Raw genomic sequence first — 19794 nt, forward strand, 5'->3', positions numbered from 1 at the left:
CATTCGCACAGTGGTGGCCTGTGCTTGGCCAAAGTGCTTGGCCCAATGAGGGTGGCTGGCTGGCAGAGGAGTGATGCAGATGTCATAGCCTGATGCTCCCTGGTCTCCCCACACACACTTCGGCAGGCGAACCCCATCAGCTGCAGAGAATTCAGGCAGGGGATGAGATGCAGGCAGGTGGGGAGCTGAGCAGTGATGGCTCAGCCTTGGCTGACTTGCCTTTCCTCAAATGTTCTTTAAAATATAGACTTTCCCAGCATTCCTTTATGAACCTCCAATATGTAAACTGTGGTTAGTCATCCAAAAATGAATCCTCTTTATCTGGATCTTCAAAATTTTCTGTTTGCTAGGAAGATGTGTAGCTAAATGTCAGTCAACATTTAGTGTACATCTAATTTCTTCATAACCAAACAAAAGTGTATTTTATATGCAGTTCACACCCCTTGCTCCCTGAGTCTGGATGTCACAAAGCAAAGCCCACCTTTTTAAATTAACCCCCATGCCCTGTTTTGACTAGCAGAGTGCTGCAGGAGGCTGAATGCTGTCACACCACCTTCCCACACCCACTCAGCCAGTCATTAGGACACAGAACCGGTTGTTAAAAAATTTGCAGTCCACCATTGGTCCAAGGTACCTTTTGATTCTAAAATCCCCAAAACAAGTGAATTTGTTTAAAGTGTGTGTGTGTGTGTGTGTGTGTGTGTGTGTGTGTGTTTCTCAGGAATAATGAAATAACAGAGTTGAAAGGGACTTCTGAGATCTTCTAGTCCAACTCTTGCTCAGGCAGGAAAACTGAGGATCTGACTGGAGGGCCTGGGAAAGGCGTCATAATAACAGAATGACACTTAGAAGGGACTTTGTTGGGGGGATCATTTCAGAGAAATGGCTGTCCAGTTTTTTCTTAAAAACTTCCAGTTAAAGAGCACCCAGAACATCTGGAGAGAAGTAGTTCCACTAGTTAATTGTTCTAATTGCCCCCCTTCTTTGTGGCAGTCCCTCAAAAGCCTGTTTTATGATCTGTCTATCACTCTTTTGGGCAAAGCATGTGAGCCATTTCCTTGTTTCAATGGTCCATGAAAGTATATCAATAGTATGTAGATGCAGATAATAAAGTCGAAAAAAGGGGAACAACATTTTTACAGAACCATAGATATGTTGAGGCCGGGCATAATGAAGAATGGCTGGAAGGGCTGAGTGAGGCACCTCTTGATGTGAGTGATGTCGAGTTGGCCATGCCCACCCAGTCACATGTCCACCCAACCACACCCATCCAGTCACATGATCAACCAGTCACACCCACCCAGTCACATGCCCACCTAGCCATGCCCACCCAGCAATGCCCACCAAGCCACGCCCACAGAACCAGTAGTAAAAAATTTGAATCCCACCACAGGTTATATCACTGGTTATATCCAATTTAAAAGCTAAAAATCTATTTCCGATTTTGTTCAAGCAAAAGATTTTGTTGTTTCCAAAAATCAACCAAATGTTTCCAGTATTTTAAAGTGTCTTTTCAAAATATTACCAATGAAGTATTCAAATCCCATCTTTCTGAATTTTAAAGAATTTTATATCCTCTCTTAGGTTCACTTTCTTTCATGTCTGTAATCTTTCTCTAGGTATTTGTTCACCACTTTTTTTACCACTTTAGAGAGTCTATCTTTTCAGGGTTTCTTTTCTTTGGGGTTAATCTCTAGTATGGAAGTTGTAAATACCTCACTCAGATCCAGTCCACTATTCACACACCGCTCCAGCAGATTTCTTTCTTCGGTTGTCCCAGCTTCATGGCAGCCATAGTGGCTACTTCTTCTCTTCGTTGTAGGATGGGAGGGTAAGCCTTGAATCCATGATCTGCAAGGCACCTCCCCTTTTTTGTTATTCCTTCAGGGTGACTTTAGCCTTTAAGGGCCCCCCAACAAGGACAGTGCAGTGGAACCCCACTATATTGAGATATAGTAGTTGGCTCAGATATACCATTGGCCTATATGAATAAATGAGGCCCTGGTCTAATATCATAACCATCATATGATTCCCTAATCAATCCTGCTATGCATTATATTGGCTGCTGTCGCTGTTTCTTCATCTCTGCAGCCATAGGGCTGTATTGTTGGACTATAATGAGTGAACCCTGCAACAGAATAACAGTCAACCAAATAATGTATGTATGTGTTCTTGTAGGAGTGATTTTGTCTGCTTAGTGTCATATTCCACTTGATGATTCTGGAAAGCGGCATTTCCCAGAAGAGGTGTCATAAAGTCACTTTCAGAAAATCACTTTATTATCTCCTGGCATATGACAAAATTGTACATACCTCCCTTCCCAGAAGCCCTGGTAAAAAAGATAACATGAAGGACTGAGTGACATACATGGAAATGAAGACTAATAATGTCATAAATAATGTTCAGACTGAGAAAGAAAAACAAGTGTTTCTTATAAGTTGCTTTTTCTCATTCTCTCCTCATTCTTTCCTGCTCTGGATATCTGCCAATAGAGAGTTCAGGACTCTAGTGATTGAGATGGTGCTGGCTACAGATATGTCCTGTCATTTTCAGCAAATCAAAGCCATGAAGAATGCATTGCAACAGCCAGAAGGGTAAGATACTTTCTGATACTGTGGAGAGGAAAGGTCTCTACTATAGCTGTTACTTTGCCACCTTATTACATGAGCCTTAAAAACACCTTGCTGAAAAACAGCAGCAGCAGCAGCAACAACAACATTCTTTGTTACTTGTAACTATTTCTTTTTCCAGTGATTGGATTCACACACAGTTGCATCATTTCAGAAGAGCAAGGATATACTTCTGATTGTTACCACTGATAGATCAGCTAACCGGCTTTACTGCTTACTAATTAATGTAATACACTGCATATCGGATTGCCCTGATAAGAATGTTTGTGGGAGACAAATGTCTGGAATACATTAGTCAATGTTAGTTACACTAAATTATACTTATTACAGGGTCAATTCACTATATACTTATTACAGGGCCAAGTACTGACATTAACTAGTTTGGATCCAATTTATTTAAACTGAATCCATCTGCACCCACATGATTCTAATCAAATTTTACTATCAGAAATGGAGTATTGTTCACTAGTAGGAGTTACAAGATAGATGAGTATGAAAGCAGAGTCTCTTTGGAATTCTTCCTGTAGCAATTAAAAGGATTATTCAAATGTGTATTCTGTGAACTAAGAATTTATATTTTATAGTTACCATTTTTTTTCTTTTTGTTTTAAAGATCTGCATGTTGAATATTCTTTTTAGGGTTGGGTTCCTAATTAAATTGAATCTAGTTTATAAAGATTTCATTATGAGGAATGGACTATATGAGTACCATTTAAACATTAAACTTAATTTTGTTCTATTGGGGCGTACAAAACCTCTCTTCCACCAAAATCACAAATTAGCAGCTAGCTCTTTTCCTATTGAAGAGGATTGTACAGGAGAGGCAATAAAGGCTAGAAAAAGGCAGAAATGCCTTTTTGAAATTCATTACCAAATATGGAGCAAATTATGGAGATGATTTATTTGAATTTCTACAGAGAAAGGAGAAATTTTTCTTAAAATGTCTTAAGAAAATACTTACAGTAGGAAAACTTCTTTCATTAAGTTTTCCTTTAGTATATAGCCAAAACTGCAAATCACTAGAGAGATGATTACACAATAAAATAAAGAACATTCTTATGCCTTACTTAGCCATTACTAAGTAGTGCAAGAATATGAAAACAACCTCATCTTTTATTTCCTTTGAAAACAAATTGTCAACAACTTCTCTCACATCAGATTTAATGAGATTTTCTTTATTTTGTAGATAAGATATGATTTATGAAATATATATTTCGTTCATTTTTATGAATGTAAGAAGAATTCATTCTGCCTAGTTTCAATAAAAGCATCCTATATCTTGCTTGTTAGAATACTATCTATTATTTGGATCAGAACTAGGAGCAGGGGTAGAATCTTTATTTCTTTTGTTCTTTTAGAAACAAACCTGCTTCCTTCTTATTTTTTAGTTACTTCAAACATTTTCTTGGATTAGTTTTAAAAAAAGAATTCTAATGTCAGTTTCCAAACTTCCTTATGTAGGCATAGAATTTGCAGATTCACGAACTAAATTTTATGTGATAGAACTGATTTCAGCTTAGATAGGTTTGACAAAACATACTTTTCGAGGTAGGATATATTTTATGTAACTGCTGGAAACACTCCTGGGTAGAAAAACATAAATTGGGTGAAAGAGCTTGCTTTGTATTTGAAAGAATATTATGATAAATGTCACAAAAAGGTAATTATAGCTGACCATCATCATGTATATTTACTGATCTTAGCTTCTACATTTTAATCCATGAGCATTTCCCCCTTAATATTAGAAGGAAATATGGAGATGTCATGTGTTTCAGACCCAGATAAGACAAATACTGAATATTATTTCTTTAAGATCTGATATTTTTTCCCTAACATTCTTACTGGCTTAAATTCAGAGACAGACCTTGTATTATGACTATGCTTTGGTTGCAACTTCACAAGCTATTGTCCATTAGCTTATTATCAGCATACCTTGGTTAGCCGTTTTTTTAAAAAAATCTATTTATTTAGGCAATTAATTTATGCCATTATTTTGGTTTTTCAGAATTGACAAACCAAAAGCCTTATCCTTGATGTTGCACACAGCTGACATCAGTCATCCTGCCAAGACATGGAACCTCCATCATCGCTGGACCATGTCACTGTTAGAAGAATTTTTCAGACAGGTAACATGAAGAATTCATTTGTTTTGGTCATGATAAGCTGAGGAATGTGTTTAGAAAACTGAGAGTTCTAGAAATTTGTTACACAACTATATTATATATGATGCTTAATATTATTACTGTGTATGGTTGAATGTTCCACTCAAACTAACCCAGAAATAAGCTAATTCCTTCTCCCATACCCATAAGTCTGTCCTTCTTTCCTTCCTTCCTTCCTTCCTTCCTTCCTTCCTTCCTTCCTTCCTTCCTTCCTTCTTTCCTTCCTCCCTCCCTCCCTCCTTACCCTCTGAGATTCCACAGTCTTGACATAAATGCCTATAGAAAAGAAAATTCTCATTCATTCTCTTCCTCTCTCCCTCCTTTCCTCATTCTCTCTCCCTCTCCCTGCCTCTCTCTCTAGCTGGCAATCTTAGCTAACAAAATGTGTTATAAAGTGATGAGCTATGGGAAAAGTGCCAAATGTGGTATTAAGTACACATTTGATTTATGTAGTTTTTGTTACTGAGTTTGGAGAGGTAGATTGACTGCTTCCTTGTTTTTGTGGCTATACTGAAATTTAATTACATTTTAAAATTGTGCTAATTATTGTTAAGTAAGAAAGCTCCCCGTTAGGAGAGCGAGTGCGCAGCGAAGCGTAATGAGAGTGGTATAGAAGAACACGCACAAGCCAGCATACTGAATAGTATTAAAATATAGTAGTTTACTATGTTGAAATAGAGAGTTATTCAGAGTTCAGTTTACAGTCCAAGTCATACACGGTACTGTCAGTCAGTTATCAAATAATCAGTTTAGCACACAAAGTAGCTAACAGTAGCAAAACACAGTAACTCATGATACAGTGATCAGCGCCTAACAGAGAGCTAACAGTCATTCTGGCTCCCTCTTATGGCTGCTTGAGGTAACAGTAACCAATTACATCTATCTAGCTTTTAAAGTAACAGATTCATTTGTTACAATCATGGCTTATATACATTGCCAAGCCAAGACTAGGGTTACATCCCTAACAATTATTATTTTTAGAGTTATACATCTGCTTGTTGATGGAAAATTAACAGAGAAAGAGACTAAATAGTATTCTAACTGCTGCCTATCCCTCATAATGGTTGTCTCCATGTTAAAAATTGCCACTTTTACATCTGGCTGGGAATAATGGCAAAACCATAGAAGAAAATTCCACAGATGCACACACTTATTTTAGCTAACATATTTTGTTTCTGTTTTTAGTCTTTCCCCAAATATTAAGGGAAATCTGAAGGGGGGGATGCTGTTTTGAGTTTTAAAAAATGAAAATCTGACTAATTAACACTCTCTAGGTAATACTCTACATAATTCAAAAATGGTTAGGCCAAATTGTATGTTCTTTCCTGCATGAGAATCACAGAACATTGGGATGAGAGGAAAGACTATGAAAATGGACATTGTCCATTTCTGACATTCTTGTGATATTTTGTTCTCTCCTTCTACTTTTCAGGGTGACAAAGAAGCAGAGCTAGGCCTTCCCTTTTCCCCCCTGTGTGATCGTAAATCCACTATGGTTCCTCAGTCTCAAGTAGGTAGGTAAACACAAGATTTCCATGGTCTGAAGCAGAGGTGGGTTCCTACCAGTTTGAACAGATTTGGTAGAACTTGTAGTAAAAATCAGGGTTGGCTATCCAAATTGGTAAAAACTGCCTCCACTGGTCATTGCTCACATCCATTGGATGGCAAGCTGACCAAAACCAGAAAGCGGCTGGCTGACAAAGAAGCCTTTCAGACACCTTTTTGAATGCCGGAGAATTGGAGGCTTCTTTTTCACCCAGCCTCTGGCTGCAGGGCGCCAAAAAGTCCTCCAGCTGGTGAGAAGAAAGTTGCACATGTGCGAGGGTGGCAGTGACTGGAGATCTTTTTGGTGCCCTGAACCAGTAGCTGGATGGAAAAGAAGCCTCTCAGCTTCCAAGCATCAGGCTTAGTCCCTTCACAGGATCACTTTTCTCCACTCCTGAGAAAGTTCAAAAGGTGCAGAGCAGCAGCCTTTAAGGACAAAGCCAGCGTAGCCACCTAGAGGTAAGAGAACAAACCACTGAGGGAAGGAGCCCCTGAATCTGCCGGTGTTGCAGCTGCCCCCCCCCCCGTGCAGCTTGGAGCTCCAGGCAGTAGAGGTCCTTGGCTGTTGCGTAGAAGCAGCAGCTCTGGGTGAGCCACACCCTCTTCATTCTCTTTGAGAGCCACTTTGCAAACAAGCTGCAAAAATGGAGGTGTTTTTACCTTCCCCCAGCCTCCAGAAGCACTTTGCAGGCTTCAGCAAGGCTGGGGGAAGGCAAAAGTGCCCCTGTTTTTGCAAAAAATGGACCACCTTTTGCAAACCGGGGTGCTCTTTGCCTTCCCCCAGTCTTGCTGAAGCCTGCAGAGTGCACCTGGGGCCAGGGAGGACAAAAGCTTTTTCCTTATGGTAGCTTGCAGGCACTCCCTTGGCCCCAGCAAGGCTGGAGCCCCCCCCTCAAAACTTTTCACCACTATTTCAGTGGGGATGGCTTGGTGAGGTGGTCATGTGACCGAGTGTGTGTGAGTGATGTCAAATTGGCCATGCCCACTCAGTCACATGCCCACCTGTCAGCCTCTGTTTCACTATTTGCTTTCGGCTGCCATTGAAGCAAGGGTGGGCTGGTATTTGGGAGGGAAAGTTTAAGTACAGGAGAGATTGTACAAAAGGAGTTTGGTCTTGCCATCTACTGTACATGCTGGAGAATAGTGCTTGGTATCGGTCAAGGCCAACTGTCCTGCATACCAACCTGATGATGCTCCTTGAAGATGGAATTCCCATGACACCTAAGGGATTTGCAAATTGGACACTGGGATGAGGGGAGGGGGTTTGGTCACATATTGATATGTATGATTTCGTGCGCTTTTGCCTCAGATCTAGCTTTGCTTAGCTGCTATCTTTTCATAACCAGTAAAAGTACTCTTAATTCTGCAAAATGGAGTTAAGTGGTTTCTTTCTTAGTTGCTGAGGGAGGCCGGCTTGACATTAAGCAAGATCTCACTTTCACACTCATCCTGGAGCTAACACCTTCCGAGGGGAGTGTAAATAAAATCAAAACCTTCAAAGGAATGTCTTACCCAGGCAGCGACCAGGAGGAGGACATGGGGGAGGCTGTATCCTCGTGTCCCCTTGGAGATGGAGCGGATGGCGGATCTGAATTTGGAAGGAATGATCCATCCGCCCCAGGTGGTCATTGGGAGTGGGACAAAAGTATGACCCTGAGGAAATTCCGGCTGGAGTTACCACAAGGCGACATTGGCGGCCGGCAGCTGCTTGGCAGGATGCCAACAAGGAGAACCTTATGATGTCCCAGGCTATGAAACTCTTTCAAGAGGCTTGGGAGAGGCGATGTTTACACGAGAGCAGTCCCGAAAGAGAAGCTGATCTCCCAGACCTAGAAGAGAGAACTGCAGAAGCCCTGTGAAATTTGTAGGCAACTCAAAGAAACTAGAATTTTTCCTGGTCCAAATATGGAATTTCATGCAACAGTTTGGAGAGGATCTCACCACAGAAGAAGCCAAGGTAAGAGTTGTTACCATGATGCTAGAGAACAAGGCAGCGGCATGGATGGTTGCCCTGCATAACGATGACTCCCCCCTGCTGAGAGACTATAATAGGTTTATGGCTGCCCTGAGGAAACGTTTGATAACCTGCTCACGGACTGGAAGGCCAGAACCAGAATGAAAGCCCTTACCCAGGGGAAGAACCCAGTGGCTGATTACATACAGGAGTTTTGTGAATTGTCCATTTATATGCGGGGTGGTCAGAAGAAGCTTTAATGGACAGTTTTACGGATGGCTTTGTGAAGGAATGGAAGGAATGGAAGTTTCCCTCCCACCTTCGATTGAGGTGCGGATCGCCAGCCCTTCCAAGAAGCATATCTCTTGATAAGAAATAAAACCTGATAACATGTTCTAATGAAAACAACTTTAATATGAAAATAAAATAAAATACCAAAACTGTGGAAACAGGGGGGCCTCCCATAACTTGCAACACTGGTACGAATTGGAAGCAGACAGGGAGATCAATCTAGTCAGAGACAAGTACCATGAAGAAAGTGAGAAAGAGAAAGCTACCCCTCCCAACGCCCCCAAAGGAACTCTGAAAGGAGGAAAAAAATGATCTACAAGCAAGCCCCGGTGTACCACCTGCTTCCATTGCGGAAAGGAGGGGCACCGGGCAGCAAATTGCCACTCCAAGATTGGCCCAAAGCCCTCTGCCAGGGGGGAGAGGAAGCCAGCAAAGAACCTGGGAAGAAAAGGGACACTGCCATGAAAGGGGTGGAACCTGTTGCATAATTCCCTCCCATCCCAAGAGAAGAATTGTCTTCCTCATCAGGGGAAAGTGAAACCAAATCCAATGACCACCATCTGGTAAGTTCCCGATCGGGCCCCATGACCATCCCAGTAGAACTTAAAGTGACCTCTACTGGTGCCCAAGCAAAAATGCTGTCCCTTTTAGACTCGGGATCCACACGTTACATTGTTAGCCCGGAAGTGGTGGAAAAAATGGGCTTGAAACTGAGAACTTTGAAAGTCCCCATTGCTTTTTGCCAGCTAGATGGGTCTATAGCTGGGGGGGCTCCTGTCCATTTTGTGACTGAACCTATAGACATGTGGATGGGAGATCACCAGGAAACATTAAGTTTCATTGTGGCACTGGGGATGGACTGGCCTCTCATACTGGGCTTACCCTGATTACGTAAATGGAACCCACACATCAACTGGAAGAAAGGGTGGTTGCGCATCCGATCCGCTAAACCTCCTGAGGGAGACAGGAGGTTTTCCAATATTACCAACGCTGAACCTAACCTAGTGGCCGCAGTGCAGGAAAAAATTGAGGAGAGAGGAGAAAATCCCAAAGGAATATTGGGACCTAAAGGATGTTTTCAGTGAAAAATCCTCTGATAAATAGCCCCCTCACTGCGCGACGGATTGCAGCATTGAGATCCTCCCAGGAGTAAAACTTCCAAAACCCCAGATTTACTCAATGACCCCATGCAAAATGGAGGAATTATGGAAGATTATTGTCAAAAATTTGAAAAGGAGGTTTATTGAACCTGCTACACCATGTGTGACTGCCCCTGTGTTGTTTAGAGAAAAGGAAGATGGCTCCTTTCATCTCTGTGTTAACTATAAGAATCTTAATAGTGTGTGTGTGGAAAATGTATACCCTCCCTTTGATGAAGGATATGTTGGCCCAATTGGGTAAAGGGAAGATCTTCATGAAATTGGACCTAAGAGAGGCCTACTACAGAGTCAGAATCAAAGAGGGAGATGAATGGGAAACTGTTTTCAACTGCCCACTCGGGTATTTTCAATTCAGAGTACTCCCATTTGGCCTACAGGGGGTGCCAGCTGTTTTCATGCAATTAATAAATGAAGTTTTACATGAACACCTGTACAAGGCATGATGGTCTACCTTGACAACATCCTTATCTACACGGAAACACATGATGAACATGTGACTTTAGTATGATCAGTACTCAAGAAACTCTGGACCACCAAACTTTATGCCAAATTGTCTATTTGGACAAATTTGGAAGCATTGAAGACCCCACGTAAGCTATCTCCTAAACAGGTGCGTTGGGCACAACATTTCAACTGTTTCAACTTTACCCTCAAGTACATTCCGGGGAGGAAGAACTTCATGGCTGATGCTTGTCTAGGCTTCCCCAACACAACAGCTCTAAGCTGAGCGTAGTTCACCCAGTCATCCCAGCAAAATGTCTATCTGCCCGGGTGATTACTGGAAGCCAAGGCAGTTCGAATTTAGAGGTCACGACAGACCTCATGTGCAAACTCAAGGAGGGCCTTGAGTCCGATGACTGGTTCAAGGAACATTCAAACGAATGCACTATGAAGGATGGACTGGCTTGGGTAGGGACTAAATTATATATTCCTGCTGACCTGAAAACTATTGTTTTTCAACGGGCCCATGATTCGAGAATGGCAGGCCATTTTGGATTTGTAAGGACTTTACATCTGGTTAAGAGATAATTTTGGTGGCCTTCATTGAAAAAAGACATTGAGTCCTACATAGCCAGTTGTCCTGTTTGTGCTGCCGCAAAGCACCCACCGGGAAAACCCCAGGGCCTTCTCCAAGGTGTGGCCCGCCCTGAGGCCCCATGAAAAGAGATATCGATGGACTTCATTGTTGAATTGCCAGACAGTCTAGGAAATACCATGATTTGGGTAATTACTGACTGTTTTCCAAGCAAGTTCATTTTGTACCCTGTTCCAAAATCCCATCAGCTAAGTCGTTAGCTAAGTTGTTTATTTCACATTTATACATGGAGTACCTGAACGCATAATTTTGGATGGGGGGGTCCAGTTCACCTCCCTCTTCTGGAAGGAGTTTCTGAAGCTAATTGGATCCGTCCAGGGGCTAAGCTCTGCCCACTATCCTCAGACTAATGGGGCTTGTGAACGGACTAATTCTGTTTTGGAACAGTACCTCTGGTGTTTCATCAATTATCAACAAGATAACTGGGCTGAACTGTTACCACATGCTGAGGTGGCATACAACAACTCTGTGCACAGCAGTACCGGCTTGACCCCTTTTAGAGTTGTGTTTGGACAGGACTTTGTACCAATTCCTGAATTGCCTCAAGAAAAACGGCAAATTTTGTCCCTCTCCAAGTGGAATGACCAGCTTTGCCAAATTTGGCCCATGACTTGCAAGGCGTTGGAGGCTGCTTAACAGGCGCACAAAAAACAAGATGACAAAAAGAGGGTGAAGCAAAGGGAGTACAAAGTAGGAGATCGAGTGTTTTTGTCCACCAAGTTTCTACAAACCACCCAGAAATCAAAGAAACTGGGGCCGAAGTATGTTAATCCTTTCCCTATTGTGAAAATCATTAATCCCGTTTCTGTACGATTGGAGTTCCAAAGCATCTTAAGTGGATTTATCCAGTGTTTCATGTAAACCTATCAAAACCAGAGCACACTTCTTCTTTTCGTGCACCCCTACCTGCACCCCCTGCCCTTCTTCTTATTGAGGGAGAGCAACACTTTGAGGTTAAGGAAATCTTGGACTCCAGGAAACATAGGAATCGAATTCAATATCTGGTATCCTGGAAGCATTTCCCTCCCCTCCCAGGCTGAGTGGGTTGATAAATCTCATGTTAGAGCTCCTAGACTCTTGCAGAAGTTCTACGCTAAGTACCCTGATAAGCCTTGATCAGATTTGAATCATACATGTCTTATGTTGTCTTTTCTATTGTTTTATTTTCTTGCAGGGATGACTTTTTTTTCTGAAGGAGGGCCAGATGTCAGCCTCTGTTTCGCTATTTGCTTTCGGCTGCCATTGAAACAGGGAGGGGGAGCCTGGTATTTGGGAGGGGAAGTTTAAGTACAGGAGAGATTGTACAAAGGGAGTTTGGTCTCGCCGTCTACTGTACATGCTGGAGATTAGTGCTTGGTGTCGGTCAAGGCCAACCGTCCTGCATACCAACCTGATGATGCTCCTTGAAGATGGAATTCACATGACACCTAAGGGATTTGCAGATTGGAAACTGGGATGAGGGTTACCAGGGGGGGGAGGTTTGATTACATATTGATATGTATGATTTCACGCGCTTTTGCCTCAGATCTTGCTTTGCTTAGCTGCTATCTTTTCATAACCAGTAAAAATACTCTTAATTCTGCAAAATGGAGTTAAGTGGTTTCCTTCTTGGTTGCTGAGGGAGGCCGGCTTGAAACCCCCCTCCCCCACCTAGCTATGCCCACCAAACTGGTAGTAAATTTTTTTGAAACCCACCCCTGGTCTGAAGCTGATAATATATGAACAGATTTGTATCTAATGTGAAACAAATGTGGTATATATGTTGCTTACATTGTTTGGACTGTCAAAGATGACATTCTGCTATATGAACCAGGAAGGAGTTTACAAGTGCTAAAACTTTTCAGCACCTTGGTTGAAACAACTGAAATGTCAATGCAATGAGAGTTCATTGAACAAACCTTCAAACCATGAATACACTAATCTAGCAGTAAACGATTAGATTAGTAGTTATAGAAATACCAGAGGGGTTATGGCCCAGGGAACCGGAACCAGCTGAGATTTTTTTTCACAGTTAACATTTTTTATAGTAAAATAATAATACTAAGATAGTTATAAAATAGAAAATGCAAAGTAAATAGGAAAGCAGTGGGGAGGAAACCCTAACCCTAACCCCAAAAGAAGGTGAAAATTTCAGTGCATCTAATGCACTGAATGTAGTCCTGTCCACCTGCTGGCCTCCACCTTTTGGCCTCTGCCTCCCAGCAAATTGCCTCCTTACAGCAAATAAGGCTGCAAGGCGGTTTTGTTATACACACAAAGTATAGAGTATGAAATATATACCCAATATTGGTTTTCTTTTTAAAATTTTGGTTTTGTAAAATTATTTTTTAAAATTTCCCTTCATGGGCTCCCTTTGAGCTCCATGGGCCCTGAGACAATGTACTGGCTGCACTCCCCCTCTCCTCTGGCCTGATTTCAGCACAGCCTGATTAGCCCATGCAGCTGATTGTCAGTTGGATTGGCCTCCTGATGATCAGCTTTTTTAGGCTGCAGGGATTGCCACAGCCTATTGCCACCTCTGTGTCCCCATTTTCAGCCTTCGCACGCCCTGTTTGTGGCCTCTGCATGCCATATTTTTCACCCATTCAGGGTGGTGGGATTTGGAATGGGTGAAAAATGGGTTGCACAGAGGCAACAATAGGCAATGGCAATCCCTGCAGCCTGAAACAGCTGGTTGGGAGGCTGATCCAACCAACAATCAGCTGTTTGCGCTAATCAAGCTGTGCTGAATCTGAAACATGTGTCCATGTGTAGGTGAGGGTGCCCATATTAGTCTTGTTCCTGCACTTAATAATCCACTTAGCAGCCCTGGCTGAAATTGAAACTGAAATACACTGTTTGCTGCAAGGAGGCAAATTGCTGAGAGGCAGAGGCAGATTTTTTTCTTGTTTTCCTCCCCAAAAGCTAGGTGCGTCTCATACTTCGGAGTGTCTTATACTCTGAAAAATATGATATTCATTTTCCAGATTCAATTTCAATAACATTTATAGATTTTAGCAATAATATATTCATCATTGCCACATAATGAAATTTCCAATTTATTTTTTACAAAGTCAAATCCATAACTTTTTTAAATCCAGAATTACCTTTGTTTCAGTTGTTGATAAGTAAAGCAGTGGCATGCATAATCTTCTGATTCAAGTTCTTTCCTCGGCTTTATTATTGGGTCACCAGAGTTGAAAGATAAAATTTTACCATACGTCATCCAGTCTGGCTTTGCCACCATTTCTTTTCTTAAAAAGACTTCCTGTGGTGATGCCCAAAGAGGCAACTTTGTAGAGAGCCTTGTTTTATATTTATTTATCTTAGTATGGCACATCTAACAAGATGGTTATTGAAATCAACATTAATGTTGCCTTTAACATACCATATGTAGCTGTGCCATCCAAATATTAATTCATGGCCCTGTTATTCAAGTAACCTGTTATTCTGGAGGCACACCCATTGTTTTGCCCAAGTCAAATGGCATGCATCAAAATACAATTTCATATCTGGTAGATCTAAATCTCCTTAATACCAGTGATGTGCGGTGAGGTTTATGACTGGTGAGGCTGGTGACGTCATCAAACTGCGTGGTTTCTCCGATCGCACGGGCACAGCCCAAACAGAGAAGTTTCTCTTCTCAGAAAGGGACAGACAGGCTGCCGCAGCTCCACTGAGAAGACATTTCTGAGAAGAGAAACTTCTCCTTTCTCCTCCTTCCCACCCCTTCTAGCACTGATGATGTTACCTAGGCATTTTTTGCATCGGGAGAGCCCGGGATCCTTGGAAGGGGAAGGGGACCACGTGTGCAGGTGGCTCCTCAGCAGCGCGCAGCCTCAGATTAGCACAGCCGCAATCCCCTTCCCCTGCACACATGGTCCCATTCCCCTCCTTCCTAAGCCAACATGAAGGGGACCACGGCTGCGCTGATCTGAGGCTGGCATTGAGGAGCCGCCTGCACACGTGGTCCCATTCCCCTTGCAAGGATCCTGGGCTCGCCCAATGCAAAAAATGCCTAGGTAACATCATCAGTGCTAGAAGGGAATGGGCAGGGAGAAGGAGGAGAAAGGAGAAGTTTCTCTTCTCAGAAATGTCAGAAAGGGACAAACAGGCTGCCGCAGTTCCATTGAGAAGACATTTCTGAGAAGAGAAACTTCTCCTTTCTCCTCCTCCCCCCCCCTTCTAGCACTAATGATGTTACCTAGGCATTTTTTGCATCGGGCGAGCCCGGGATCCTTGCAAGGGGAATAGAACCATGTGTGCAGGCGGCTCCTCAGCGCACAGCCTCAGATTAGCACAGCCGCGATCCCCTTCCCCTGCACACTTGGTCCCATTCCCCTCCTTCCTAAGCCAACATGAAGGGGACTGCGGCTGCGCTGATCTGAGGCTGGCATTGAGGAGCCACTTGCACATGTGGTCTCATTCCCCTTGCAAGGATCCCGGGCTCACCCAATGCAAAAAATGGCTAGATCGGCACACTTGAGGCTGCTGCTGAGATGTCCAGGGAGGCTAAACCAAGCCGCGCGCCTCTCTCAGCCACTTTCACGGCTTCCCGGAGTATTTTTTTTAAATTTTCATGATGAGAGCAGTGAGGCTCTACCTCCCCTGCCTCCCCTGACTGCACGTCACTGCTTAATACTATTCTAATATCACAACACAATCTCCAGCCATTACAATCCTGCAGGTGATATTTTGACAGAGATAGAGTTTTGCATCACTTTTTGTCATCTGCTTATGTCTGGTGTTTACTATGATTAAATAAATAAATGCCCCACACAGAGTCTGCCTGTAAGATAACAGTAGGATAATAAAAATAACAATATCACAAATGTTATCAAAGTAGAGTTATAACATACTTCCTCTAACTTTACATGCAAATCAGGGATTTATTAAATTATATGTATTGCATGTGTATAGCTGGACATTATTTTAACTAGCTTAACAGTTAAAGAGGCTGAATCATTCCATCAAGTATTTATGATACTTGTTACATTTTGCAAATCAAAAGGAGAAATATTGTATCAATAATACAGACAAATTTGAGGGTCACGAGTTCTGGTAGTCTAAAATCTTCAAAAATCGGACAAAATTAAATTCTGTAATTTAAAAAAATTAAATCTTGAACTCACAAAATAAAATTTTGATTTAAATATCCTTAGAGTGAAGTATAACTTTACTCATATTTTTCAATTTGATGTTTTGTTTTTATAATAAAGTTTTCAGTGAATGTTATATTGTACCATGAAAGACAATTTTTAACCATCAGTGTAGTGTGCTATCTAAAACCAGTCTGCTTCCTTATCAGTCACTCTCATCTTGTTCTGAAGTTGCCATACATCAAATTAATCATTTTGTCTTGCTTTTTTAGCCTGCTGATGCATGGAGGAAAGGGCAGGTCTTCAGTTACACAATTACATCAGCTATCTTGACTTCATTTACTTCCTATGGATGCTTCTGGCTCCTGTGTTTAAACCCAGTCTAAAATAATGTGCATGTTTGAGTTGTGCAATCCTTTTCATGCATCTTTAGGGAATTTATTTTGATAAATTTGGGTAAAATGACATTCCTGGAATCACATGTTAAGCAGAAACATACTTTCATTTGCCCATAATAGTGCAGTTGGAATGATATTGACCCAAAAGTTCCCACATTTGGTGTGCATGAGTGTAACTATAGCATCTGATGAATAAGTATTTGTACCCTTTCAGATTTCTTTTGATATAAGGGATGGGAAATGACTAAATTGGCTATTAGTGAGTTTCTTGTTTGACAGATAAGCACTTATCTTGGATCACTTCCAAGAGAAGCGATCAGTTCTAAACTGTTATGTTGATTATTCCCATTTTTGAGATGAGCAAGGAGTCCTAGTCACTGAAAAATGGGCTTTGTGTTTCATACAATTAAATTAAATAAGAGGATTATGTGGAACTATAATTATATTTTGCATTCATAGACATATTTCAATGCTTCTGTTTCACTAGCTATTTCTATAACATTGTGCCCAATTTGCTTTGCAAGCAATGAATAATAATTCCCAGCTTTATTGTTGTGAAATAGAAATAATTTATTATAGGATAAATTATAGTTTGGCATTTCTGTAATGGCTAATTTTTATATAAGTTACAGAAAATATCTCATACTACAGTATATCTGATGATTATTTTTATCTTGTAAATCAAATGCAATGATTAAGATTAAAAGGAGTCTATTGCCTTTCTCTTTATTAACGAAGTTGTATTATGGTTAGACATATATCCAGAAATTGCAGCTTCCTGCAATAGCACCAGCAGAACTTCAAAAAACTGCACTACACGTAACATCATATATTTTAATGAAATACTTGGTCAATACCTAGGATGCTGGCAGCAACCCAAATCAACCATCAGTGCCTGTTCATAATATTTTTGATACATTTTTAAATGTTTAGTTGACTGTGTTTCATGTTTAATATCTAAAGTTAATAATAATAATAATAATAAAAAAAAGTGCTCTACTCGGAACATCCTATATTTTAAGAAGGTACTTGGTTGATACCTAGGATGCTGGCAACAAACCGTATCAACCATTAGCACCAGTCATTGGTATTTGTAATGCATTTTTGAATATTCAGCTGGCTGAGTTTCATGTTTAATGAATAAAGTAAATAATAACTATTTACAATGCTTTATTCGGCCATTTAAGGATTTCTCATATAGTAGGAAATAGCATATAGTATCAGTGACAATTTTACCATGTTGTTGTAAGTATTGCAGGGGTGGGTTTCAGCCAGTATACACCATCAGGCAAACCAGATGGTGAAATTTAGTGTGGCTTCCCATATCTGATCTTCCGGAGGCCCCGTATCGGAATGCTCCCTCCTCTGGCCTGCCCCCCTGCTTGCTCCCCCCACCTGCCTGCTCAATCTCCACTCACTTGCCCTGCCTGTCCACACCAGGCATGCCTCACTCACCCACTTCCTTTGTCGCGGGAGAGGATTGGGGGAAGCCCATGTGGCGTGCACTCCCTTCTCTTTGACTGTCACCTCGTTTCCAATGGAAGGGAGGGAATCCATGCATTTTTCCTCCCTCTGCATGGATTCCCCCACCATTGGAAACAAGGCAGCTGTCAAAGAGAATAGAGCAGCACATGCCACATGGGCTTGTCCAACAGCTGAAGGAGGAACATGAGGCGAGGATTCAGCTGTTGGACAAACCCACGTAGTGTGAGCTCCCTTCTCTTTGATAGCTGCCTCATTTCCAATGGCGGGGGATCCATGCATTTTCCTCCCTCTGCATGGATCCCCCTCCATTGGAAACGAGGTGGCTGTCAAAGTGAAGGGAGCAGCACATGCCACATGGGTTTGTCCAACAGCCGAATCCTCATCTCCTGTTCCTTCTTCGACTGTTGGACAAGCCCATGTGGTGGGCTCTGCTCCCTTCTCTTTGAAAGCCACCTCGTTTCCAATGGAGGGGGGAAACGAGGTGACTGCCAAAGAAAAGGGAGAAAGAATAGGCTGCAGGAAAATCCACCCCCTTTTCTGCCAATTGTTCTGGGATCACAGCACCAGAAACACATCCCCAAAAGACTCAATCCAAAGCCTTCAGCCTTGCAATCCTGGGAGTGGCATCTGTGCTGCAATCCCAAAGAAATAATTTCTTCTTTAGGGGTCAGTGGAGGATCGGCTATGGCAGCCCTGCAGAGCAGAGTGTGGATTCCATTTCCCTGGGGCTTTTCCTTCAGCTGGCAGGAGGAGAGAGAAACCGCTTCAGCTACTCTCTTCCAGAAGCCAAAGGGACAGAAAAGGTGCCCTTTTGGCCAGGAAGGGCTTAGCTGCGGACTTGGAACCGCAGGATCTTTTCAAGTGTGTAAGCTGAGCAGAAGGAATGGCCCTTCCCCAAACCTGGACCCAGCACTATTCCCACCTCCCCAGTGTTCGAGCTGCAGCAAGTGAAGTGCCATGGGCAGCAGGGAAAATGAGGCTTCTTTGCCAGCCTCCCAGTTGGCAAAACAGAATTTTTTGCCAACTAGAAGGTATGTGTGTGAGAGAGGGGGGGGGGAGAGCAAGAGAAAGAAAGGAAGAGAAAGAAAGGAAGGGAGGAAGGGAGAGAAAGAGAGAGAGAGAGAAAGATAGAAAGAGAGAGACAGAGAGAAAGGGAAAGGAATAAAGTTGGAGAAAGAGACACAAGAAAGAAGGAAAGAAGTAAGTAAGTAAGTGGGGGAGAGAGACACAAGAAAGAAAGAAGGAAAAAAGTAAGAGGAAGAGAAAGGAAGAAAGGAAAGAAAGAAAGAGGGAGAGAGACACAAGACAGAAGGAAGGAAAGAAGAAAGAAAGTGGGGGAGAGAGACACAAGAAAGAAAGAATGGAAGAAAAAAGGAAGAAAGAGGAGGAGGAAGGAAGAAAGGAAAGAAAGAGGGAGAGAGATACAAGAAAGAAAGGAAAGAAGGAAGAAAGGAAGAAAAAAGGGAGGAAGGAAAGAAATAAAGAGGGAGAGATACACAAGAAAGAAGGAAGGAAGGAAGGAAGTGGGGGAGAGACAGAAGAAAGAAATAAGGAAGAAAGAAAGAAAGAAAGAAAGAAAGAGGAAAGGAGAGGAAAGGAAAGGAAGGAATGAAAGAAAGAGGGAGAGAGAGACACACACAGGAAAGAAGGAAGGAAGAAAGAAAAAGAAAGTGGGGAAGAGAGACACAAGAAAGAAAGAGGAAGAGAAAGGAAGTAAGGAAAGAAAGGAAGAGGGAGAAAGAGATAAGAAAGAAAGGAAGGAAGGAAAGAAGGAAAGAGGGAGAGAGAGAGAGAAAGAAAGAAGGAAAGAAGGAAGGAAGGAAGGAAGGAAAGAAGGAAAGAAAAAGAAAGAGAACTTATGATCACACTTTTGGTTGCTAAGCGAGAGCATTGTTAAATGAATTTCACCACATTTTACAAGTTGGTCACTCCCACCCGGTCACATGACAGCCAAGCTACACCCATAAAATAGGCCACACCTACAGAATAGGTTCT

General features: G+C 42.1%; 1 protein-coding gene across 1 annotated transcript in view; it reads left to right on the plus strand.

Annotated features, from left to right (window-relative positions):
• The window catches only part of PDE1C (phosphodiesterase 1C), a gene marked incomplete at its 3' end in the record, with an annotated part of 555036 nt that overhangs the window by 380842 nt on the left and 154400 nt on the right, over positions 1 to 19794 (plus strand). Inside the window, exons 11-13 of the mRNA XM_081971280.1 lie at positions 2493 to 2594; positions 4636 to 4756; positions 6225 to 6306. Coding sequence (XP_081827406.1) covers positions 2493 to 2594; positions 4636 to 4756; positions 6225 to 6306 — 305 coding nt within the window. The remainder of the gene's footprint in view (positions 1 to 2492; positions 2595 to 4635; positions 4757 to 6224; positions 6307 to 19794) is intronic.

The sequence above is a fragment of the Natrix helvetica genome (assembly GCF_964273705.1).
Source record: "Natrix helvetica genome assembly, chromosome: Z".
Taxonomy (NCBI): domain Eukaryota; kingdom Metazoa; phylum Chordata; class Lepidosauria; order Squamata; family Natricidae; genus Natrix; species Natrix helvetica.